At 43.0% G+C, this 27,240-nt stretch overlaps 1 protein-coding gene across 1 annotated transcript in view; it reads right to left on the reverse strand.

Moving 5' to 3' along the window:
• Positions 1–2,004: 2,004 nt before the first annotated feature.
• Sh2d4a (SH2 domain containing 4A) overlaps positions 2,005–27,240 on the reverse strand; it is a 67,803-nt gene continuing 42,567 nt past the window's right edge. Inside the window, exons 6-9 of the mRNA XM_057752482.1 lie at positions 25,060–25,261; positions 21,295–21,425; positions 4,257–4,480; positions 2,005–3,857 (exon numbers count right to left, since the gene is read on the reverse strand). Coding sequence (XP_057608465.1) covers positions 3,765–3,857; positions 4,257–4,480; positions 21,295–21,425; positions 25,060–25,261 — 650 coding nt within the window. The 3' untranslated portion in view covers positions 2,005–3,764. The remainder of the gene's footprint in view (positions 3,858–4,256; positions 4,481–21,294; positions 21,426–25,059; positions 25,262–27,240) is intronic.

A 27,240-nucleotide genomic window follows, 5' to 3' on the forward strand; every position in this document is an offset into this window, starting at 1 on the left:
TTACATTTGTTTAGCCTGTAGATAAGTCTATGGGGTATTTTCTTGAATAGTGATTGATGTGGAGGGCACAACTCACCGTGTTTCACGCCAGGTCTGGAAGGGTGGTCCTGGGAGGTAGCCGAACGCAATCCTGAGAACAAGTCACTAAGCAGCATTGCTCAGTGCCTCTGCTGCAGTTCCTGCCTTGACTGCCTTCTACGCTTGGGATGATGACACCATCATTCATCTCGCTCCAAGCCAAGGACAACCTTCTTCTCCCCCACCCCTGCTGCTTTCTGTCATGGCGCTCACCACAGCAGTAGAGAGGAGACTAAGACAATGCTAATCCCCCAAAGAATAACTAATGGCAAAGTCTTGGCTCAAACAGACAATTCTGGCTATAGATGCCTTGAGATATTTCGGAGGACACGTTCATGGGTTCATGGTCTGCCTCTTTGGTTCCTTTTGGTCTTAAGTGTTCCTGTGTTCTTTCTTTTTTTTTTATTAATTTATTTAATTATTAAAGATTTCTGCCTCTTCCCCGCCACCACCTCCCATTCCCCCCTCCCCCAATCAAGTCTTCCTCCCTCCTCAGCCCAAAGAGCAAGCAGGTTTCCCTGCCCTGTGGGAGGTCCAAGGACCACCCCCCTCCATCCAGGTCTATTAAGGTGAGCATCCAAACTACCTGGGCTCCCACAAAGCCATTACGTGCACTACTCAGCAGTAAAAAACAATGACTTCTTGAATTTTGTATACAAATGGGCAGAAATAGAAAACACTATCCTGAGTGAGTTAAGCCAGACCCAAAAAGAGGAACATGGGATGTACTCACTCATATTTGGTTTCTAGCCATAAATAAAGGACATTGAGACTATAATTTGTGATTCTAGAGAAGCTAAATAAGAAGGTGAACCCAAAGAAAAACATATAAGCATCCTCCTGTGTTCTTTCTTAGCGTAGGTAATGTTTGAGCTGATGTGTCTTGACCTGGCTTGCCATGACAATCTAAAGGCCAGAAGATTTGATATGACTACAGTAGGGAGCTTCTAGAATAGTACTATTAGAAAGGAAAGCCAACATGGGCAGGGGCAGGCACTTGGCTCTACCCCAAGGATTGGAAACCTGTACAACAGTCTAAAGGCCACACCCCAGACCAAGAAACCTTGAGCAGAAAGGGCAAGAATCTAGGCTTGTTGACGCCACAGAAAGAGGAGACCAGAGCCAGGGCTGGATTCCACTTCAGACCATATCTATTCCGGCTTCCTCAGCCCACCTGGCTGAAATTTCCGATTGTGTAAACCATTTTCCTGCCCTCAGAATTTCAATATTCTTCCTGGCCATTGTCTCACCAGACACTAGACAGTTTATTCCTCTGTGTCAATAACCAATAAGATAAAAAAGTATAGAACTCATGTCTACTCCTCCTGCTATTACATTACCTTAAGTGGGTTGTGTTCTTTCTTAATCTTCTTTTGGTCACTTAACACAGACATATTTGGACAAGCCAGGATTATTGCCTACAGAAGTATTTCGGCACCATCCCACCGGTGGGAATCCCAGGCTGACTAGAAACAGCTGAGCGGGCCCCATACATCTCGCTCTACTTCCTAGGTCCTGTGTGACCAGTGACGATGGACTGCACCCTCCCACTAGGAGCCGAAATCAACCCTTTTTTCCTTAAGTTGCTTTATTTTATTTTATTTTATTTTTTTGGTTTTTTGAGACATGGTTTCTCTGTGGTTTTGGAATCTGTCCTGGAACTAGCTCTTGTAGACCAGGCTGGTCTCGAACTCACAGAGATTTGCCTGCCTCTGCCTCCAAAGTGCTGGGATTAAAGGCGTGCGCCACCACCGCCTGGCCTTAAGTTGCTTTAATTAGGTGTTTTTGTCACTGCAATGAGAAAAGTGACTAATACAGATAGGTAAAAGGCCCATTCAAGATAACCAGGAAAACAGTGGGGAGAAATGAGAAGAGAACAAAGTAATGCCGTGACCGTTGAGTCTTGGAAACAAAGTTAAAATCTTACAAAAATTTAATAATATATATACCACATGAACTATTTCAAGAAACAGCTGACAATGATCTGAATTTCAGTTTCCTCGCTGGTGCCTGCCAGCCTCGACGTTGGTACGTTGTGTATCCGAAAGGCGCATACAAGGGACGCCTGCAGCGCCCTTCTACTTCGGGTAAGAGGCGAGCAAAAGAAAGCGGGCACAGGAGGACTTAGCAAAGTTCCTTCCTCCGGGAAAAGTGGCACTGAATGCCTCGCAGCCTCCTTGGTCACCATCCAGAGGTTGGCCCCATCTCATCCATCTGAGCTGAGAATGACTGGGGACTTGATTTCAGGATGATGCAGGGCAGGGGGTTTCTGGCTGAATAAATCTGTGCCCCAGGGCTGGACAGCATTGCTTGGAATGTTCCTCCCATACCCAAGTTTTATTTCACAGTGACGGTGCAGGCTGTGACAAGGAACAAGGCCATGGAACGCGTGTAGGGCCTGGGCTACGTAAGCTCTCACACTAGGTTTCTGAGAGTGTTGTAAAGCCACCAGCTCTTCAGTGACTTCGACGGTTATTACCTCACAATTCTAAAGCCTAGAATGCTGAAACAGTGGTGCAAACAAGTCTAAACAAGGCCGTGTTTCTTCTAGAGTTTCAGGGAGAATGGAGCCCTGGGTCCTGTCATCTTCCACAATTACTGGCATCCCCTGATCTCTGTGTCACTCATTATCTGTGTCTATGGTCCCTTAGCCTTCATCTTTCCATGTGTCATTTTCTAAACCTCTATTCCTTGTGTAGACGTCAGTCATGAGGGTCAGGGCCTACCCTACTTATCTAGTCTGCAGAGACCCTGTTTCTACATCAGGTCACACCCGTGTACAGGGAGGTCAGGACTCACATACTTTTGGTGTAGGTCACGACTCAATTCTCAATAGGTGGTATTCAAACCACTCACTCTGTTCTTTTCTTTGTACCATGACCACAGGAGTCCTTACGTGGCCATGCACATCATCTTTAGTATCTGCTCACAGATAGAGCTGAGGGAGGCAGAGCAATGATGAGCAAGCTGTAAGATGCCCCAGTTCCCTACTATTACTGTGTGTTTTTCTTTTTCATTTGTTTGGTTGATTGATTCATTTTTGTTTGTTGTTTGTTTATTTGTTGTACATGTAAGTCTCTTGTTCATCCCAGGTGTTAAAACTTCTCCTTCAATTCACAGTTGGGACTTGCTTTTCTGTCTGCTAAATCCTGGTTCCAACAACACACAGAAAAGGTTGTCTTTTGAGGAGAATCTCAGCCCTGAGTGGGAACATTTTTTATCCGGCATTTTAAAGCCAAGCTATAAGCAGAAGACTGAGACCTTTGACTAAACACCAAAAGGAAGCCTGTAGTTCACAAAATAGCTTGCTCATTTTCTGTTGTTGCTATTGTTTTGATTTTTTTTGAGTAACACCTTAATTTCTAAAAAGATTTCAGTTTACCCTGTTATTTATCTTTTATACATCATCACAGTCCTGTCCTTCAAGGTCCCATCCTTCAGATTAGGATGTTGTTGAAATGGGTACAGTTCTCCCTTTTCCTTCCAGAATGAGGATGAGGGGGAGGTCAGAGTCCCTTGAATAGATTTCCAGCATTTATGCAGAACAGAGGTTTCAGGTAAGACCCCACAGACATCGTTCACTGTTGGCTCTGTCACAGAATGGTTTTGGCATTACATGCGAAGTTCACCTCGGAGGTTTCTGTCCAGAGGACAAACTGGCTGGAGGCCGATCCGGATGAGAGCTGTCACTCAAAGAGCTCAAGGTAGTCGGGTAGCTTGTCTTGTTGACCACAGGGGTACATCAGGAGTTCCTTCCCCAGAGAGGTTATGGGCTCTTCCTGTCAATCAAAGCACAGGGTCATGTGGCAGCTGTGTGGTAGATGCCCTTGTTACCTCCTAAGGGGATGTCACTCTTCTACTCTGGATTCATGCAAACCTAGATTGGCTTATGACAGTCTTAAAGGCGAGTTTCCTCTGCCAGCTTCCCTTTCCTGCTAGAGCCCAAGTTCCAGCATAGGACCATCCACAGATGTGAGGAATACGTGTATCCCCAGTAGCCTCAGCTCCAGTGAGACAGCTCTAAGTATGTCAGGAGGATATGATAAAGAACATAGAATTAAGATTCCTCATTATTGGGGGAATTATGTGCCCTCCCTCCCGTTGCTTGCTCTTGAACTGTATCCCTAGCCATGCCTTTCATGCCTTTGTTTTATATATAAGTATATAAGTGGCTTCACCTTGTGGTATTCCACCAAATCTGCCAGGGTGGCGTGCTGCAGCTGGTCCACACCCAGGAAGCTGTAGGAGTCAGCGGACGCATCTATGAGGAAGTGTTTGCAGCCCTCCTCCGACAGATAGGACAGGGCATAGCCCTTGATCTTCTCACTGACTCGGATGAGAAAACTGCCTGGCGTGCCCGTGCTGCTCAGAAGTTCGTTTGCTTTCTTCAGAGTGAGAATCCCTGTGGGAAGGGAAAAAGTCATTTCAGTGACGTCCCTATAATCCACGCTTCTGTTGCCCCTCACTCTACGAGGAGAGTTTGGGGAAAGGCAAGGCTATTCCGTGTGTACTTTGAGGTCCTTGGGAATCAGTAAAACAAACAAACGAACAAAAACCTTGGTATTTGGTAACTGGACAAACACAGAGCAAATAGTTTTGACACAAGCTAGGGTCACATTGGAAGAACACCTCAATTGAAGAATTTCCTCCATTACATGGGTCTGTGGGTCATTTTTTTGAGTAATGATTGCTATGGGAGGGACTTGAGTAATGATTGCTATGGGAGGGGCTTGAGTAATGATGGCTATGGGAGGGGCTTGAGTAATGATGGCTATGAGAGGGGCTTGAGTAAAGACTGATATGGGAGGGGCTTGAGTAATGACTGATATGGGAGGGGCTTGAGTAATGACTGATATGGGAGGGGCTTGAGTAATGACTGATATGGGAGGGGCTTGAGTAATGACTGATATGGGAGGGGCTTGAGTAATGACTGATATAGGAGGGGCTTGAGTAATCATGGGTATGGGAGGGGCTTGAGTAATGACTGATATGGGAGGGGCTTGAGTAATGACTGATATGGGAGGGCCTGGGCCCAGGCCTTCACGAGTGGTGCTAGCAGTAGTCCTGAGTTATAACAAGAAACCAAACTGAGCGAGCCAGTAAGCACCTTCCTCTTTGGTTTCTGCCTCTAGATTTCCACCGTCAATGATGTCTTGTGATTTGGGAGTTACAAGATGAAATAGACTCTTTCTTCCCCAAGTTGCTTTGGGTCAGTGTTTTAATTATAGCAACAGAGGGGCAAACTGGGACAGCTCGTAAGAGAACAGCTTCACCTAGAGACCCATTAGATTGGCACAAGCTGTCTGCCACTTATGAAGGGCTGGCACGTTATCTTGAGGGTGGGCTGGACTCTTTCAGATCCGAAGTGAACTTCGGATGCTCTTGAAGGGCCACCACTGTCTGCTTATCATCAGTGAGAACTCTGGTCTGGGAAGTGACCTGCCTTGGTCTGAAACAGTCATTCTCAAACAGAATCACACGGAGAGTAGAGCACATCTGTTGGGACACTAAGGTGGCTTGGGTGGAGGAAGAACCGGAGGGGGAAGACCCACCCTGAATGTGGGTAATGCTATCCCATTGGCCAGGAGGTGAGGTGGAAAGAAGGAGAAAAGAAAGCTAGCTGGGGGCCAGAGTTCTCTTTTCTGCACTTCCTGATCAATATGCTGTGACTAGTGCACGCACCGCCATATTCCCCATGCCAGTGTTTCCTGGTGTGTTGTGATGGGAGGTGATGGCCTTCCTCACATGCCAGTGTCGCTCTGCCATGGAACCAAATAAATCTCCTTTCTCTTATTACTGTCAGGCGTTGTGTTAGCAGTGATGTAAGAAGTAACTAACACAGTTGTCATGGGTGTGGGTGACACTTCTATTCACAGGGTACAGGCCGGTGATGCTACGGAACATGCACACAACAGTCTGACCCTGTAAAAACAAAAACTTATCCAGCTTTAGTTGAAACAACCTGGTCTAGGAGGCCCAGACAGAACCAGAAGATACTCTGGTCTACTGAATGCCTGATACCAGTAACAGGTTTTCTGAATTCTACCAAAATGTATCCATTGGGCTTTGAAAGGCTAGAGTGTAATTGACTTATATCTCCATACATATATGAAGAAATTTGAATATATATTATGTATATATTATATATATATATATTTGTTTATTTAAAGGACTAAGCTCCACATGCACACATATATGGCGCTTTCTTTAGAGGTGTAATTAAGATGTCTCCTGAATTCCCACTCTCATTTCCCAGTTCATAAGGTTTGACTCATACTCCAAAGTTCCCTTCTTATTTCTATGGTAATTCTTGGAATGAATAGACAGCATTGTAAACATACAGAGAATAGCCAAGTGCACAGCTGGCTGAATTACCCTGTAGGTTCTGATTTGGGAGGGAGGAACAACGTTCTTTTCATGTTCACCCTACTTTGCTACAGACAGAAGCTCCTGGCTTCCCTTGTTCCACCCTTACCTTGCTGCTGATGTTCAAGTTCTGATTTTTAAGGAAACAAACAGCAGCCTGCCTCGTGAAAAGGAACTGGGTTCACGCAGTCCTTCTAATGGTTAGTGAATATTTAGTTCATTAAGTAAGCTCCAGTCATCCAGATCGCAATGCTAAAAAAGATTCTGTAAATAGATCTTTAATGAGAGGAGAAATTTGAAAAGCCCCCACTCCCAATAAGCCAAGTTCAACCCACCAACATTTTACCTACCTGCTCTTTGCCCATCACTGTTCAGGAAGATGAACAGTGGTCCTGTACCATAAAGGCCAGCAAGAGAGCTTGTATGAAGTACCAAGGGTAGGAAGATACTGATAGAAATGACATCCCAAAGGAAAGAAACCCAGGGCATCTCTCCCAGAGATTTCCAGCTCTATTGCTGTGCCTCTCAAAAAGGTTGCTGGTTCATGTCTACCACAAACATCCACCATAGTTGAAATATGATATCCTCTCCCCATACACACCCCAGTTCATGTCTCAAATGCTTGGTTCCTGGATGTTGGTACCATTTTGGAAAACTGTAAAACTTTAGGAGACAGAGCCTAGCTGGAAGAAGTAACTAGAGGGATGTCCCTGGGGGCTATGTCTTATACTGCTCGTTCGCTTATTATCTTCCTCTCTTTCCTATCTACCATGAGATACCATGTGCTCCTTTTATCGGGATATTCTGCCCATGTGCACAGAGCCCACACCAACAGACTAGAACGCTCTAAGATGAGGAATAAATACTGCCTCGGCTCGGTTGTTCTTTTGGGTATTTTGTGGTCGCAGCAGCACAAAGTGTGGACATCCAAGCTGTCAGTCATTGTTCTATATTCTCTCTTGTGACACATCGGCAACAGTTGCCCCTCAGTGATCAAGTGAGATTCTCAGTTCAGACATGGGCTGCTTGCTTTCACTGTCTCTTTTGCCTTTCTAGACATCTCTGGTTCCATGGATAAATTGTCTAAAAGAACTGCAGGCTCTAAGAAGGCAATAAACAACCACTCTCTGCCAGGATGATCCCCCAACAGAATTTTGAAGACACTATATTAGATTGTCTAAGAAAGCAGAGGTATTTTTCACTGTCACTGCAAATCTCCCTCCAGAAACAAGGACTTGCTAAACTCCTGTCAGAAGGAAGAGCAGCGTTGTGGAAAACAATTTCTTATTACACCCAAACTTAGGGACAGAGTAAGTCTTTAGTTCTAAGTCCCTTCAAAGGACTGGGAAGATGTGTATAGTCAATGACTATAAAAGAAAGACGTTCTTCTGGAAAATGATAAGGAAAGCTGGACGATTTTTCTTTCCAAAATAGGGTAAGGTTTAGGAAGCCCAAATCAAAGTATCTACAGTCCTCCTGACCTCTGTAATCATCACCCATTACACACTATCTTAGCACTATCTAATCAGTTAAAACACCGGAAAACAATAAAATGATTTTGCAGTAAATCCCAGGTCATAATGCAATCTCCTTGCATATCACAGGTGTGAGGGCCGGCTCAAAGGTGAGGGCCACGCACAAGAGAGCAGTTTCTTTCTACACATTTAAGCACATAATTCACTTTCCTGAGCATAAGTAGATGTTTCTTTACAGACTCCATTAGGGGTCAAGGGAAGTGGGTACCTTTGAGGAGTCTTGGCCACTGCCAGCCTAAGACACATGTCTATGAAAGATAGGAGTTCTTGAGTACAAAGGCAAGTTCCAAAGTCAGGTATCCTGTGTCATGTGAGCACCGTCCTCACAGACTTTGGCTTGCCCTCTGTATGTCTCTAAGATTGAAAGCGATGATCTTCACCCGGCTCTCAATTCATGACACTTCAGGGCTGCCTCTGGGAATCGGTAATCTTCACACATTGTAAAGGAACAAAAGCAATCTGAGGTCCGATTGCAGAAGAAGAGAATGGTATATTGCTTTTACTTATTTTATTTTGTTGGTTTGTTTATTGTTACAGCATCTCTCTACATAGCCCAGGCTGGCCTGGAATTCAGAGAGGTCTGTCTGCCTTTGCAGGTATTAAAGGCATATGCTACCATGCCTGGCTAGAATTCTTTTTTTTTTTTTTTTTTGTTTTGTTTTGTTTTTCGAGACAGGGTTTCTCTGTGGCTTTGGAGCCTGTCCTGGAACTAGCTCTGTAGACCAGGCTGGTCTCGAACTCACAGAGATCCGCCTGCCTCTGCCTCCCGAGTGCTGGGATTAAAGGCGTGTGCCACCATCGCCCGGCTTAGAATTCTTTTATTCAAGTTTATCCCTAAGTTTAATAAGATAGATTTCTACCAGGAAAATAGCCTGCACTCGTTAAGAATAGAAGCACAGGTCGTTTCTCACTTCTCCACCACTTCTCTGATTATTCAGGTCTTACCCAATATCTGACTCCTGAGTTTTTATTAATAAAGAATAACTAGATAAATGCTACATTTGATGCTCCAACACATGGCACAACCACACAAACAGAGAAGTCACAGCAGTCGACACAGTCACAATTGTGGCATGGACCTCTCTGTGAGCTCTCACAACAGTCGCCTACTATCTGCAGGGACTCTGGCAAATGAGCTCAGTGGATTCCCAGAGCTGAGACTGTAAACGCAGTGAAGCTACCACCCATGCCATAGCATGATGCTAGGCTCTCAGGGAACCAAGGAGGGCAGAACCAGCTGCCAGAGGAGCTAGCTACTGCCTAGCAGTTAAAGCTTTGGCTCATGTGGTCAGAGAATGCTGCTGGTGCTTAGTAAAGCTGGTTTAGCCCCTCCCCCAAGAACTTCTAAATAGGTACAGAATGTTTTAAAATACACTTAAATGCTAAAGAACAAAAGAAAAAAAATGGGTATAGATAATCAAAGAAAGAAAGAGTTTAAAAATTATGAAATGAAGTCTTTAAAGAAAAAGTAAGTAATAAAATAAAAAAAAAGACACATAAAGATGGGAAATACACAGGGCATCTGGATCCTGTGTGGTGTTTTGCTGACTTTGAAGTTTTTGAATGCTAATGAGCAAATGACAGCTGCTGAGAGACATTGGATTATGGGAGGAAGTGTTGAATTAAACTAGCATATACTTTAGAGATGACTTGATTTCAGAATGGAAGTCAAGAAATATGTTGTATTGGGGGAAAGGTTATGCCTTTGTTTCCACAGAAAACAAAAAGCTACAGATTCCTTCAAATTTAGTAGAGGTCAGATTTGACCAGGGGAGACCTCCTGAGGATCTTGGCTGTAGACATGAGGGAGGAAGCCAGGAAAGACTGAAGGACAGCTGATGTGTATACTGATCGACATAGGAAAAGTTCTAAAACTGGATGGACATGAAAAATCCAATTGACTTCAGAGTCCTCATGACAGTTTGGTTATGAAGTCCAAATGGACGTATGACAGATGCCTTTTACCTGCTCATACATAAAATAGAAAAATCACCTTTAATTGATTTGTGCATACTGCACATTACATACTTGTGTTAATATACCTTTAAAAGTTTTCATGTTTTCAGAAAAAAGGCCAAACACCAATAAAACAATAAAACACAAGTAGCCCAGGTGATCCAGCCTCTCAGATCTCAGAATGCCTCAGTTAGAGTTTCCTTAAAATTCTGCATCCAGAACATCTTCAAAGCTGCTAGCTGAGATAGTTCAGCCTCACAGACTACTCCAGCAAGGACTTCAGATAAGCTCTACACTTTCCCACCACACAAAGACTAAACAACAACAAAAATACAGCTAGCTCTCCCAGGACTTTACCATTATCTCAATGTTCTCAGTATTCCTTAAAGATGCCATCACCCCAAGACAACAGGAAACAGTCTAGAAAACATGATGCCCACACTCCCACAAGGTGGGGTGATTGGATCTTGGTTTATCAGTGGATCATAGATGTTTATCATCATTTAGCGGGTTGATGCCAAGTTGTTATTGGTGATAATCGGGGGGGGGGGGAATCTAAGCAAAGGAAATTAGATTCAGGGATCTGGTTCTGAAAACAAAAGGGGATATAGAAATGATAGGATAAAAGGGAAGATTTTTAAATATATTTTAAACTAAAAAAGCAACTACTAATCTTAAACATTTTACATTGCTATGGATTTTTGTATATTGATACAAATTTAAGGTTATTTTTGTTGTACTGTATATATGTTTCTATTCTCGTTTAAGGTATTGTACCATGCAGTTCATTTTAAAATGTAATGTAAAGTTATAATCTTTAAAGGTTATTATTATAAACTGTTTAAAATAATTTTAAAATGTAGATTAATAGTTAGTCATCTATAAAAACAAATTTGTGGCCATGCTAGGTATGTTGTCAAGGAAAACAGAGATATATTTTAAATAGACAGATGCTCTTTAAATAGTTAAGAGAGCTGCAGAATATGACATTTAAAACATTTTAATAATATAAGACTTTTATGACAATGACACATCTGCTCCTGGCATCTCCAATCCACTTCTGAGAAGATGATGAGCATCAAAGATCCTCCATACTGAATTTGCTTTCTTTATAGCAAAAGTTAATGTCTGGGCAAGAAACTGCTTTTGCCTTGAGTGCTGACAGTATGCTGTCTAAATTGGACAAGCGGGACACAGAAAAAGTAACTGTTGAACTTTACCAAGACAAGGTAAGAAAGTCCTTCAAAATTCCTGCTTCATAAAAAAGTTTGTCAGATCCTCTAGGCCTGTAGGTGGAACATGGATACCCCACTACTGCAGGGGAACCTTGGGTCATTTTCCAGACAGGAAATGTTCCTATCATTTCTGTAGTTTTGGAAGCTGTTTGCTTTGCACTTCCTGTTTACTCAGGTAATATTATATCTTCCTCTGGTCTCTGATGGAGTTGAATACTAGACAGTTATAGCTACAGTTTTCCTTGTTACAAAATTCAAAAAGAAACTCATGAAAGAGGTATAAAATGTATAAGATTGAAAGACACAAAAGCTTAAATTGTTTATCTAAGAAAATGTTTTGAGGTCTAAGACTATAGTTTTATGTTGGTAATACAAGTTAGGATAGAAAGTGAATTAGGTACACTTGGACTTGCCCAGATAGGATTAGATAATGGAGTATTTTCTCTGAATTTTCCAAATGCAAATGGACTAGACATTATGAATGTATTTCTTACCAGATGATTGTTCTTATTGTATGTAGTATTAGAGTTAAAAACCTTCCATTTTTATTTTGGCAAAAGGGGGGAATGTTGTGAGATATTTTGATAGCTTTCTGATACTCCTGAGATTGCCTATAAACTTTGCTTTGGATCAAAGGGCAGAGATAGCTACTAGCTGACCAAAATACAGTCCTACACATCCTTCTCTGAGTAATGACAGGGACTGGATCTTTCTGTAGCAGCACCATGAAACAGAATATCCCGCAATGGGGGAAATGTCCCCTGTATCGGTCGGGTGATGCTACCAGCCAGCAGTATTTTTTTGAGACCTGAGCTAGAGTGAATATGACTGTGGACTCAAGCTTCAGTTTTATTTTGTTTCTTTAGTTTCTTGACATGTGTGGGCAATAGCTACTGCATTGGCCTTTGTGGTTTTTACAACTCTCTGGAGTGAAGGTTTGAACAAAACAGCCTTAAGAAAGTTGCCCAGAAGAGATCCACAGACCCAAAGAGATGCACAGTAACTTAAAAACCCTAGCATAGCTCTAGTTAGAAATCCAGCAGGCAGAGAAGTTGGTAGAATGATTATCCCCTTCTGGAAAATTCCTGTAAGCAGAGAATAAGAGGCATTCGGATGCCTCCTGAGCTGTTTACTCTGATCTGCAGAGCACCTGGCATACCTGGTCTCCGCTGTGTGGGTCATGCACAGCACACTTCATAAGGACCATCTTGCCCTTCCCCACTGCCTTATGACCTCCTGGCCGTCAGGCAGCTCCCTCACCGACACACTCAATATCTTTAGCACCCACTCCTGAAAAAGACCTAGCAAACCGATTTCAGCTCACATCTTACCCCTCTGTGAAGCTACTGCCACCAGCCTGAGAACTGTTAGGTAGAGTTAAGGGGTATGAACCCTTCTGCACAGTGCACAGCCCCACCAGCTGTGTACTGTACAACCAACTTCCCTGGGAGTTATCGGCAAAATATATGTTTGGATTAAATAAAAGATTACCAAATAATGACACAATGTCATTGAGCCCTTAAAGCAATCCTACAAAGGGGGTAATATTACTACTCTGAAAGAAGCTTTAAGGGGTGGAGAGATAGTTCAGTGGTAAAGAACACTTGCAAAAGATCAAATTTACATTTCCAGTACACATGGCTTACAACCATCTGTAACTTCAAGCACCCATATGGCAGCTCACAATTCCTTGTAATTCCAGTCCCAGATGATCTAATGAATACATTCTCCTGACCGCCATTGGCACCAGGCATGTGTGTGGTGCAAATATAAATATGCAGACAAACATTCATATGGACAAAATAGAAATAAGTAAATAATTTTTAATATGTCTCAAAGTGTGCTCACAGAAAACTACATAGTATTTTAGGACCCTTAAGAATGTCAGGATAAGTATGCCACTGGATCTAGGTACTGAGCCCATAGCCAAACTCTTACCCATTCCAATGGTGGTGCCACTGGATCTAGGTACTGAGCCCACAGCCAAACTCTTACCCATTCCAATGGTGGTGCTACTGGATCTAGGTACTGAGCCCATAGCCAAACTCTTACCTATTCCAATGGTGGTGCCAATGGATCTAGGTACTGAGCCCATAGTAAACTCCTACCCATTCCCATGGCGGTGCAATATGCTTCTGTTTACATTTCACCTTTTATTTAACATTCAAAGAGTTCTAAACAAGATCTGGTACTATTATCATTATGTTTTGTAGACAAGCAAGCTAAGCAGGAAAACGCCAATGCCAAGGTTGCAGGGTCAGGGTCTGTTCCAGGTCCTCAGCTCTGGTGCTTGCTCATTATGTTCATGACATTTTACAAATGTGCATTGCACAAAGAGGTGTTCATATCTACCCAGAACAACCCACAAGAAGATGCATTTCTCTTGAAACAATAAGCATGGTCGAGCTGGGTGTGCAGGTCTTACTAGGGTGCCATTTCCTACTCTCTTCAGCCTGGGTTTGTTTTCTACAGACTTCAGGCTACACTTAAGGCTGCCACAATGCTGCAGGAGATTATAGCCATTGCACAGTTTACCAGAGCCAGGCTGCTGCAGGTTTCCCGTGTCCTGGGATGCCCTCCAATGCTTTGTCTGCCATCTGCCTTTCTTCTTTGCCATCTGTGCTACAATCCTGCCTCTGGGTGTCCCCCAAAATATAAAAAAGCAGAGGCTGCTGGAAACAGTATTTGCAAAGTCTCTGCTGTTAGGGTCCCCAGAGTCTCCTATGCCAATCTGCCTGCAGCACAGGATGAGAAGTAACTTTCTACAGTCTCCAACTGCACTTGGGAGAGAGTCTATGGCTTCATAGTCTCTTATTTCTACCCGGTACACTTTCAGCTCCTGCTACACTTAAAAGCACTGTTCCTGAGAGCTCTGGGACCTGCCCCAAGTCCCAGCTCAGAAGACATGACCATGAGCAAAGCTTTTAAAATGCTATCTAGATGTTTCCCTCATAATTAATGGACTAGAATTATTAGCATTACCCATTCTCATTCACCCTGTTGATGGTTACATTTATCTCCTGGTGTTTTTGTTGGACCTCACACTCTATATCTATTGAAAGATTTGGTCCCCAGTTGTAACATGGAGAGTGGGGGCCCTTTGTTTGTCCCGGCCACCTGGCTGGCTTACACCCAAAATAACCACACAGAAAGTGTATTAATTAAATCACTGCCTGGCCCAGTATCTCTAGCCTCTTATTGGCTAACTCTCACATCTTGATTTAACCCATTTCTAACAATCTGTATATCATCACAAGGTTGTGGCTTACCGAGAGAGATTCAGCATATCTGACCTGGCGGATCCATGGCGGCTCTCTGACTCTGCTTTCTTCCTCCCAGAATTCGGTTCTGTCTTCTCCGCCTATCTAAGTTATGCCCTATCAGGCCAAGTAGTTTCTTTATTGATTAACCAATGAAAGCAACATATAAACAGAAGGAACTCCTACACCATTAGTGGTGTGGGACAATTCTATATTCTGTCAATTATGTTTTAAATAAAGGCTGATTGGCCAGTAGCCAGGCAGGAAGTATAGGTGGGACAACCAGAAAGGAAGTAGAGGTGGGGCAATGAGAACAGGAGAATTCTAGGAAGGAGGAAGCCCATTCCTTCCCAGTCCTGTCCACACACAGAAGAAAGAAGATGTGACCTGGCCCGCTGAAAAAGGTACCGAGCCATGTGGCTAACATAGATAAGAATAATGGGCTAATAATGGGCTAATATAAGTTATAAGAACTAATACGAAGCCTGAGCTAAAATCTGTTTATGATTAGTGTAGAATTCTATGTGGTTTTCTTTGGTATTTACCGGCTGTGGGAACTGGGGAGGACAAAAACCCCAACAAACAAGCCCTCATGTTTCACCCAGTCATCCTGTGTCATACAGAAAAGTGTCAGAAGCACAGAGGTCTGGTCACCTGGCCAAGGCCAAAGGGCTTCAGATTTGTGAAGTCATGCAGCTAATTCCATATACACTTAACACCACTTATTTCTTTGGTCTTCTTTCCTTGGCATAAAGAAGTGTCCAAAGTCATATAGTTGTTTAAGAAGATATTGGTAAAAAAAAAAAAACAAATAAACCAACAAACCAAACATGTGATGACCAAGAAAAGTCTAAGGACAAAAATCATGATTTCTTCAATGCTTTAGGATCCCCCTTTTACACAGAGCCTAAGTAAGATCCCTTAAAGCAGAGATACTCACTCTTGCTTCTGCTGTACCCACTCCACTGGACACTGACTTCTGGATAACCTCACAGCTCCAACAGTGTCAAGGACAACATTAAGACTAAATCCTGAATCATAAGACCAATGCTGGTCAATGGAACCAATGCTGGGTTCCATCTCTATGCATGCATGCATGCAGGTGCAAGCAAACACACATACACACAAACCCACAAAACTAGCATACTGGACATTTGTAACTCGAGTACATCATTTACAACACATTAGCAGTGAATTATTTGGAGTCCAAAGTCCTCTCTATTCTCATCATTAACAGAAATCATGGTAAGATCTGTGCAGAACAGTCATGGAACTGTGTAATTGCTAAGAAAGGTCTGAGTGTTCCAGAAAAGAACAGCAGCACACAGCATTCTCTAGAGAGGAACCATAGATCCTAGAATGAACCTGTGTAGCTTTAGCCTATTTCTGTTTCATCTTCTCCAATTCCTTCAAAAATCTGAACAAACCCATGGTAATAATTAGGAAAAGTGCCTTGATGCCACTAATGTAAGCTTGCATGCTAAACAGCTGGTTCCTCCGCAGTGACTACCAGGGAATGGCTTCCAGTTGCCCTTCCTGCAACACACAGTGGTGACGTGGGTTTTGCTTCTTAGTCATAGTCTCATTACCTCATAAAATGCGTGTGTCCTAGATATAATGAATGGCATAGGATACAAGCCATCACCTGAGGCTTAGCTACAGACTTTGAATCGCCACATGCATCAATAATTTGTGCTGGGTAGACAGCTACCCCTTTGTGAAAGGTGAGCAAGATTTGATGTCTAACATTAAGAAAGTTCTTCTCTGGAGCAAGATGGTCAAAGGATAGGTCGTTAATAGGCCCTGATTGGCAGGTCTGCTGAGGTGTATCTATGAGCCTTTCTTAAGAAGATCAGCTACCTACACCAGCTCTAATGGTGTCTTGTACCCTTGCAGAAGGAGCTGGGAGTATAGAGAAAAGCTGCCGAAATGGAGAAAAACACAGGACCCCACACTGATGGCTGTCTACAGGCAACTTGAATTCCAGGGATAACTACTCCTATAAAAAATGGAGAAAATTAAAAAGAATGAGGTAGAGAGGTGTAGATAAATAGAACAAAGTAAAGGTATATAGTATGATCCAACAATGTCAAATTCTACTAAAAGTATAGAATTTGCTTTCAGAGGGGCATAAAATATAAACTCTTGAGACTACAGCATCTGGAAGGCATGCTCAGTTATGTGTCCCGTCTGCAAAAGACATCCAGAGGACAAGCAAGGATGGAGCTACTTCACTGATCTCAATTATACCCTATTTGGTAACTGTAAATGGTTTCAAAATTAATGATCAGCCGGATGTGCAAAGCAAGTGTGGGAGTGAAGCTGTCTAGCAGCGAAGACCACTGGGGAAGCCCTGAACTAGAGGTGTGCTTCTCTCTGCATTTCTGTCTTTTCACAGCCCAGTCTCTGGCAGGTTCCGAGATCCCTACACCGCTAGTTTTGTCTGTTTAGGGGGGCGCGGAAATGTTGGTAGAATGAAGAAATGGACGTGTGGGTGTAACTTCACACTCGAGGTGTGTTTAGTCATTGACTCTCCCAATGAGTTCTCGAAGCATGTTAGTGGGTAGAGTGGATTATGTATCAATGCACTCTGGAGACTCAGAGCCCAGGGTTAGCTTATGCTTGGTGACTTTGCTGGTCAGCTGGGCAGGAGGACTCATATACTTCATAAACACCAGAGACTAAACAGTGTGGCTGAAGGATTGGAGGACCCTGGTACTAGCTGCAAGAATAAAATGGGTTAAAAACCGGGATTGTAGTCAAGGGAAAAGACATACTTGAGCTGAGAATTAGTCTAGGACCACAGCATGTGAAGGGATAAAAATGATACAAACAAGAAGAAATAATCCCCTTTGTTGAGGAAACCAAAAAAAAAAACCAAAAACAAACAAACAAACAACAAAAAACAATAACAACAACAACAAAAAAAACAAAAAAACCCAATACCCTTAATGTCCGTATTCGGAAGATGATACGTCTCAGACACAGAAGCGTCTAGGACAGTGGCTGCAGCCCACCCAGTGGCTACATTCTATCCCACAGGCTCAGCCTTGACCTGCCAACTTCCCAACAGCCAAATCCTTTTATCTTTTGTTGTGGCTTCTATCCCATGACCTTCCATGTCACTATTGCCTTCTGACATTTTAAGGACAGGTCCTAAGTAAGTACTTCCAAATGAGACAGCTTTGGCAGGAATTAAGATCTGGTTTACTGGAGAATCACACGCTCCTTGTGTAACTGTTTCTCAGCACCGCGAGACTGTGATAAAGGGAAGGCAGAAAGCACAGGTGGGGAAAAGGCTCCTTTTGGTAGACTGAAGCAGAAGGCCTGTTCTCTGGGGAGAGGGGAGCGGGAGCAGGAAGGGTGCTGTGAACTCTTCACGCATGAGCTCATTTGCTCTGTACACCCTGCACACAATAAACACCTCCCCATTCACAGTGGGTGGCGAGAGTGCAACTCACATCTTGAAGTTCTGGAAATTAAACTTCAAAACTCCTTGCCTCTTTCATTTCTCTTCATTTGGTAGAAATTAAAGACTATGACATTCAAAAACAACTGTGTACATTGTATAAATTAGGAAGTCTCCACACGTACCCAGATATAGGACAGGCCCTGGAAAGACGTGAAAAGACTTCCCGTTTACAACTCACACTGATCCTTGGCACAGAAACCGCCCATAACTCCAGAAAACAGACCCCAACATGTTCAACAGTAGCTAAATGGCTGAGGAGATGGCTTGGCAGGTGAAGTGCCTGGTACACAACCAAAGACCGGAGTTCCTATTCTTACCACCCAAGGGAAAGTTGGGTGTTGAATCTGAGACCCTGCGCTGGAAAAGAGTCAGGCAGATGCCAAGGGCTTGCTGGCGTAAGCTCCGGGATCTGTGAGAAGCCTGTTTCAGAAACCAAGTTGGAAAATGACAGAGGAAGAAGTCTGACCCTGACCTCTACACACATGCACAGGCATGCGGGCCAGCACACGCGTGCACACACAGATAAACAGCATTGCTAAGATGGACAGGAAGGCGGAAGATAGAAGAAGGGAAGTGGATAAGGGGTGGGCAGGGGTGGGATGAATGTCAGTGAAGTCAAATGAACAAATGTATGAAGTGTCATAAGGAAAATCATTACTTTCTATGCTTACTAAAAATAATGTTTTCTGTTTTAAAAGAGCAATAAAAACAGCTAAAGTGGTGAATTTTAGGTAATGTGAAGTTTAACACAATAATGAATGGAAAGATGTCTGTATACTATATATATATATATATATATATATATATATATATATATATATATATATATAACATTGCAGGTTGGTTGTACATGATACAAGCCAAAAAATCACCAAAGAGAAAAACTAAACCAAACAGCACTGAAATGAGAAATTGTGCCTCAAAATGTGCCTGGGTGTTAAAAGATAAATTATAGACTAAAAGAAAAAATAGTTCATAGAACTGATAGATGATTAGTACTGAGAATATATAAAATTCTACAAATCAAAACAAAAGTTCAATAAATCCCCTGGGAAAAAGTGACCAAAACTTCTATAGAACTATTTACAGCAAACACTCACCCACAAATACGTGAGGGGCTCAGGCTCACTATGCATCAGGGCAAGCCCAACCATTGCAATTCCCCTGTGGACCCACAAGACAGGAAATGAAATCAGGCGACATCAAGCACTGGTAAATACAGAGACAGCAGGAACTCAGGAACAGAGGTGGGAGTATTCGTTGGGGCGATCACGACAGGGTATTCGGCCATACTCAGTAGGGATTGGGTGTGCCTTGTTCAACATACTTATCCACAAGTATAACAGGAGATTTTCAAATGATAACGTATTTCAGTAGACCTGCAAGTTGAGCAGTTAGAACAAGAAAACATAGGGCATGAAAGGGTCTAAAGTCTGAACTATTTAAGGAACACGTTAGCTGCCCTGGAGTGTGCCTGCTTTGGCTATTTGGGTTAGGAATGTTCAGCACGCAAATGTCTCTCCTTTTCGGAAATTCTTTCTCTGAAGAGATTATGCTACGTGGGTATGAAAAGATGTTCTCAAGAGTGACGTCAGTCCATTCCTGAGTACTAACATGCGAGCAAACATATTGCAGAGAGACAAAGTGTGGTCCCCCTCACCATCATGGGAACGTGAAACTCAGTCTCCCTAAAATGGAGGATAAATATATACTGACTGAATGACTGCATATTTATTATCACATTATTTATTTATTGTGCTATTTATTTTCCTTATAACTATGATAAATATTTGCTAAGAACAGATCGACGATGTCATATCTATAAAGTATTATATGGAACACTCCGAAATTGTATATTCTAAGCAAAGCTCCCAGTGGATTATTAATCCTGCCGTGTCTTCTAGCTTTGTTTTTCCGACAGAACTGCCAGTGTATATAGCAGAATTCTTAATGACTTAAACTAACTCTTCCAATAACACTCTCATACCCTGCTGTTTAAAACAAAACAGAACAAAACAACAACAAAACCCCACAAAACTGAAAATGTGACCCCTCTCATAACCAGGGGCGACAGCATACATCAACTGTCCAAGGACACAGAAACTACCTGGCTGATCTCCTGTGCTTGTCTTAGAAAGGAAAACTGAGGACAGCAGACAGGGAGATGGCCCTGGCAAAGGCATGTAGAATCAGCAGAGTCCTCTCTTAGACTCTCACAATAGCACAACAGCACGGAGGGGAGGGACGCTTGTAACCCTGTCCCTGGAGGGGGAAGGGCAATTCCAGGAATGATCAAAACCAAAGCCTGACCCTGAGATACTTGCAAGGGCAGCTGGTACATCTGCTGCGACCTATGTTACAGAAGCAGCGCTTGAGAGAAAGCTGTCACCGGTGAGCTGGGAGGCTTTAGCAGTGGCTGTGCATGCTGTGTGTGTGGAGGTGATCTTCTGTGGTCTGTTTATGTGTACACTGACACTACTGAAGAGTGAGATGCCTTAAACATAGTCCAAACCACGACGCCCTGTGTGCTAAGTGGGAAGAATACCTCGGATGGATACTTACTCGAAAGTTCGATTCAGCCACAGGTAATTCTTTCTTCTTTTTCTTTTCTGGGTTGGGATTATAACTGAGCACTTTGTACATTCTGGGCAAATAACTCTGTCAGAGCGATACCCCAGGCTCCTAAGCACAGGCCTTAAAGAAACAACTGACTTCTCTTCAAATGAAGCAGTCAGAGAGTATGACCTGGGTCGACAAAGGAGTCTTAGTTAACCAAGTCTCTTAAGCCAAATGCCGAATGCTGAGCTAATGCCGTCTCATGAGTCAAAACACTCCATCTTGTGGACTTACTAGAGCATTGTAAAGAAATCATCAAAGTCACAGGATTCTTTAAGCTCAAAATGCTCCAGATTCTTATTCCAAACACAAGGAAATTGGGGTTCGAGTGGCTTGAACAGCTATAGAAAGTGACCACTGTTTCTTCAGGTAATTCAACTAGTTAAGAAAAAGCTGACTCATAGCTGGCCTTCTGCCTGCTAACCCTGCCCCACTACATCAAACAGCCCCCACTGACTTCCCAGGGGAGGAAGACAGTGGCATTGGCTGAAGCTCCACCCTCTCCTCTGACTCCCTAGGAAGCCCTGCTTCCTGCATCTACCCTGGAGTGCTGTATTTGTGGTGAAGAATTCACCACCACACACAGAGACCATGAATGCGGACTGCTTTCTAAGAAGGCACAGGAAGGCAGCTCTCTCAAAAGAAGAAAACACTTCGTAAAAATAATGTGAAGGGCTCTGTTAGTACGGCACAAATGAAGAAGGGAGGGGAAAGCCCTTCTGTTTGTCCTTCTTAAGCAAACACTGTCTGCCAACAGAGATGGTCTCATCACTCACCATGGAACCAGGGAGCAATGGTGTCTGAGTTTTTCTGGTAACCTGCACGGAATGGCAGTTGTTCCTCTTTGAACCATCGGATGATGTCCTCCTGGGTGGAGCTGGACTCTGTCCTTGTCACCCCCTGATTCCTGTGATGGGTAAGACAATTCTCAAGTTAGAGCTAACTCATTGGAAATCATGCCCTCCATGTCTTGCTCAGCCGCCATCAGAGAAGCTTCCTCCTCCAGCAGAGGGGAACATATACAGAGACCCCACAGCCAGACAACATTCAGAGGGTGAAAGGTCTTGGAACACTCAGCCATAAATGTCTTCATTAAATCCCTACCCTCAGGGCTCAGGAAGCTGTGTGGACAAGGACACCAGCAGAGTGTAATAGCTAGGGGGTGTGGATGACACCAATAAAAGTGTCTTCTAGACTCTGACACACACGTGAACTCAGAGGCTGTGGCCACACGCACAGGGCTTGCACACCAGAGGCTGTAGCTGCACTCACAGGGCAGGGTAAAATGAATTCAACAGTGTTTTAGGAATACATTATTTTTGTCTTATAACGTTTTGGCGGGGCATTTTTTCAATTTCACTGGTCTTTGGATTGCATATTATGATTTCAAATTTTGTACTTTTATGGGTTTTATTTTGTGTGTTTGTCTTATACTTTTTCACTGTTTATTTTTTATAAATTCTGGATTGTTTGCTTTTCTATCTGCCTGCTTATTTTCTAAAGAGAGAGAAAAAGAAAGTATAGAGTTGGATGGGTGGAGATGTGGGGAGGACCTGGGAAGAAATGAGGGAGAGGAAGATGTGACCAGAATATATTGTATACATTTTCAATAAAAAATAAATGGTAATTTATGATAATCTGATTATAGATGTGATATTTTTATTTGTGCTAAAGGATAATTAAAGTTCAACTGTAATTTAAGGGAAAAACAACGATCCATTATATATGTATATATATGTATGTACAGCCTCACATACATACACATGTATATTCACATGTATATGTGGTGTATATACATATATATGCACACATAAACTGGTCTGCATCACTTCAAACACTGGAGGACTGGAAATACTCAAAGAAAAAATTTCTACTATACTAAGACATTTTGCTTGTCCTTATTCCCCAAGCAATGCTTTATTTACTCATTTATATAGCGCTTACATGATATTAGTCACTGCAAGAGACTTAGACATTATTTAAAGTACAGGCAGGCTGTGCACGCATTACATGCAAATATTGCCCCATTTTATACAAGGGGCTTGAGCATCCTTCACATTTTGGTCTCTTCAAGGGATCTTGAAAATTGTTCCCATAGATATTGAGGGGACAACTTTATACAGAAAGGGAGAGGGGAGAGGGAAGAAGGAAGAGGGGACAGGAAGGGGAGAGAGAGAGAGAAGGAGAAGAGAAGGGAGGGAGGAAGCGGTGAGAGAAGAGAATTATATGCATTTCTATTTCCAACATCTAATCACAAGGCAGAGCTAATGGTAGGTTTGGCCCCCTACATGCCACCATTATATGGTTCTTCAAGATCAGAGAAAGGGAAACACATTCATCTATCTGGTCCTAAAGAACCAGTCAAAGCGATAACCACTACTGTGTTAGATTCAAATTCACTTCACTATGGGTTAGAAGACCCACTAACTCCCAATTAACATTTGAGAAAAGAAGCACTCAGAAGTCAAAGCTGTTTTCCTGGAGAGACTGGATGTGCAAACAAAGACAAGCACATGGAATGGGGTAGCTGCCTCCCTCGCTTGTTTATGACTTGCTTTTCCGCTTCTTTCTCGGCTTCTGCTCACCTCTCCCACTCTGAGGTTTATTTCTAGTAAGAGATGCTCTTGGGAGAGGAAGGTAAAGGGGATAGGTCTGCAGACCAGGGAGGGAAGATTGGCGATAGCACCATGGTGGAATGAACTCATCATCAGAACTAACAGAACGGGGTTCTAGGGTGGGTGTGCTCCACTTCAGAAGACCGAAGCAGCAACTTAATAAACAGACCCCAAATCCCACTCAACAGCCTCTGGATGAGCAGAATCTCAGTCTAAGACAAAGACACTGAGTGAGCTATGGAAATTTCCTGCTGTACAAACTAGCATGATTTTTGTGATTCTGCTGGCAACATTTCGTGCCATGGGTTCCACGTGACATGTCAACTCTGCAAACATTCATGCATGTATGCAAATGTGGCTATGTATTATCATTTATGTCATTCAGAGGATTTGAGAGAAAATGTCTTCTAATATTTGGCTTTCCCAGGAAGCAGACCTGGCATACACAGGATATTATTATATGACAAATTTTCACGCTAGTTTCCACATGAGCTTCCTTATCTACACATACTCCTCAGAAACGGAGTAAAATTTCACATACATGGGACAGGCTGCTGTCTGTCTTTCTCTGGGCTGGCTCCTGGCTGGCCTGTGTCACAGTTGCCCAGAGTCCCAAGCCTTGCCCCAACTGCTCTGGCTCACAAGAGAGCTCTTCATACCGTGTCTAAGTTGGAAAAAGTGACCTGAACACAACTGACAAGAACTGTCTGCTACCCTTTAAAAGGCCACCTCCATTGTCTTCCATCAAGTACACTAAAAAGTAGAGGAAAGAGACATCGTGTGAGCCATATCCCATGCTGCCCCAGGAAGGTGCTGGAAAACAAGACACAGCCACCATGAAGCTCTGTGAGCAGTTACACTAGGCGGAGCCACGGCAGGAGTCTATTTCTGGCCTGCTACCAAGTTAAGGAGGTGTGTATTTCCTGACTTTTTCTTTTTAGCTGTAAGGGAAAAATAAAAAAATAAAACCTCATTTTCCAAACTGTGTACAGGGTCATTTAGTGTTGGTAACCACATCTCAATATAGAACTTTCCGTGGAGTAATAAGAAAAAATATTTTTTTAAAAAAATTAAAAACAAAACAAAACAGATTGTTTCGTTTTGCCAAACTCTTAATAGAGAAGTGCTTTCAGTTTTTAGTTTAGAGGGCAATGTTAGATGCAGTTTGTATTACGCAATCAATAATTGATCTTAAACATTTCTTTCTAAATATTGAAATATTATGGCTGGAAACATAGCTCAGGGGTTCAGTGCTTGCCTGACATGTGGAAGGCCCTGGGTTTGATTCCTACTATAATCAAACAAATAAACAATAGAATAACAATTCTACAAATCAGTAGTCATTTAAAAAAGAATTTGATATACAGTAAACACAAGGGATAGGGTTTTATTCCAGGAATCGCTATATTCTTTTTGTGCCGATATGCGTTGTGCCTAAGAGGTAAAGGTACTTTCACCGCAGAATAGAGACTTGGTTCCAAGATGGAGCATTTCAAAATTCTGAAAATATGGCCTTGACTCTGCATCTTAGAAAGAGAACTGCCATCAAACCCTGACTCTTCAGCAATAAAAAGCAGTCTCAGGGACGTGGAGAGTCCACCTACTTGCAAGGGCCTCCCTTTTTTGACCACTAGAGGCAATGTTGAGCATCATACATTCTCCTACCTTCCAGGCTCCTGTTTCTCTTTCCTGTTAGCTTGTTGCCACAGGGTGTAGGTGGGGCAACAGGAAATCATCTAAGTAGACATCTTCACCCTGGGGTGGGGTTCTAATTATAGCCATTGTGGAAATCTTCCAGGGAAGAAAACAGGGTTAGAGGCGAGCCTTCGTTGACCTAAGCAGGAAGCCAGCTCTCCTGTCCCAAGATAAAGTTTTTATCAGCCCATCCGGGTGCTTATGATGAAAGCCATGCTTGTGCTTTCTTACCCTAAAGACTGTGGAGAGTTTCCTAGTGGGTGGAAGAACTGGGGCTTCGGGGGAAGAGGAGGTCTTCTGGGCTTCTGTGGACCAGCCAGAGGGTTCTGCATCCCCTCTCCGCTCCTTCCCCTTTGGGAAAGCCTCTTGTAGTCTTCCCGTGCTTGCTTAGCTAGGGAGCGTCTCTTCTCATCAGCTGCCTTGGATTTTCGCACTATAAAGAGAACAGTATCCGAGAAAGTCCATCAGACTTGCCGAAGGTCACACTCAGAGTCACAGACATGAGATTCAGCCCTGCACAGTGGTTCTCTGGGAAGACTCCTGGCAGACTGGCCTTGTGCTCGTATAAACAATCACTCCCTGTACCTAGTATCACCCTTTGAAGGTTCTCATAGGCTCGCTGAGGTGTTCCTATCTGCAGTATCTTTTCTGCATTTAGGAACTGAGGACTTTCAGAGGAGGGGAGGAAAGAAAGACAAAGGAGGGGGGAAGTGGAAGTGGAAAGTGCGTAGCAGGATTGTTAATTCAATTAGCAGGACTAAGTGTGAGACCTGGTCAGAGATGCTAGGAACACAGAGGCCAGAACCACATCTGTGATATAGACACGGTCAGGATGCAGTGTATCCCAAGTCAGCACATCCCTGATACACGCATGGTCAGGATGCAGTGCATCCCAAGTCAGCACATCCCTGATACATGCACGGTAGGATGCCGTGTATCCCAAGTCAGCACATCCCTGATACACGCGTGATCAGGATGCCGTGTATCCCAAGTCAGCACATCCCTGATACACGCATGATCAGGATGCAGTGCATCCCAGGTCAGCACATCCCTGATACATGCACGGTCAGGAAGCAGTGCATCCCAAGTCTCCAGCAGAGACTAGGAAAGCAGGACTTCTCCACAGCAGGTGGGCTAAGAAAAGAACAGCTTGTCAGATCCAGAGCCCACCACAGGCTTAACTGAACATGAATAGGCCAAAAAGACAGAAAGTAACAGAATTATTACTCATAAACATGCTATGGATAATTTCAGAGCACCTTAGTAAATACACAAAGCTCTTTTCAGTATGCCTCTGAACACTAATAACTTTCTAAAATAGAGGGGGTTGTCATGTTTTAGCCATATAGTGTTAAAGATTAGTGTACAATGCAATAATTATTTTCTTTTTTTTCTTTTCATGGGAGAGGGCAGGTTTCAAGACAGGGTTTCTCTGTGTAGCTTTGGCTGTTCTAGAACTTGCTCTGTAGATCAGGCCAACCTCGAACTCACAGAGATCTGCTTCCCAAATGCTGGGGTTAAAAGCTTGTATCACTACTGCCCAACTTCAAAATTTGGGGTTTTGTTTTGTTGTTGTGGTTTTTGTTTTTTTTTTTTTTTTTTTGCAATAACCATTTTCATTGAGTTTTTTTTTTTAAATATCAGGCATCATGGGTGAAATAGTGTCATGTTTGACATTGTAGACATACTAAAAACATTTTATTATGCCAGAGTTTCAGTGCTTAGCACAAAAAGGTCACAGATTGAATCTTACAAATACTTTTGTTTCACAAATTTTTTAGCAGTAATGGAACTGCAGATCAATTCAGGATTCTTAGCAGCCTGAAAATCACGCTGCTTAGGCTCTGTCTCCCTGTCTCAAGCAACTATCAGGCAGTGGAGTCTTCTCTGCGGATGCCAAGCAACGACTAACCTACTCTTAGGCCCCGGTTGCCCATCTCTGCCTGTCCCATCTTCCTGGTCTGGCCCTAGCAGTCCAAACTCAAAAGAGAGTTGATGTTGGGTCAGAGGCAGGGAGTCACAACACTGATGCCAGTATATCCCACCTGTCAATCCTGCATACACTGTATTAAAGTTGTATGGTGGGCATATCATAGTGTTCCCCAGAAGTTAAAAGAAGAAACTGCTCTCAAAAATAAGCACTATGGAGAACGTGGGAAGAAAACCAAAACAGAAAAACAAGGAGGAAAATTCAAATGAATAATTTTAAAATCCAGCTTCTCAAAGAAAATCAAGGTTCACGTGTAAATAATATGTAAATAATCACCCTGCTCTCGCCTTCATAATTTAGAATTTTAGAACAGTGGCACTTTATACTATTTACAATTCTTTTCTCCAAGAAAGAGACATATCTTAATGTTGTTGAGCAGTCTTCCTGGGATAATTTCACAGCTGCATACACTTCCACCATAC

The sequence above is a fragment of the Chionomys nivalis genome, chromosome 20 (genome assembly GCF_950005125.1).
Source record: "Chionomys nivalis chromosome 20, mChiNiv1.1, whole genome shotgun sequence".
Taxonomy (NCBI): domain Eukaryota; kingdom Metazoa; phylum Chordata; class Mammalia; order Rodentia; family Cricetidae; genus Chionomys; species Chionomys nivalis.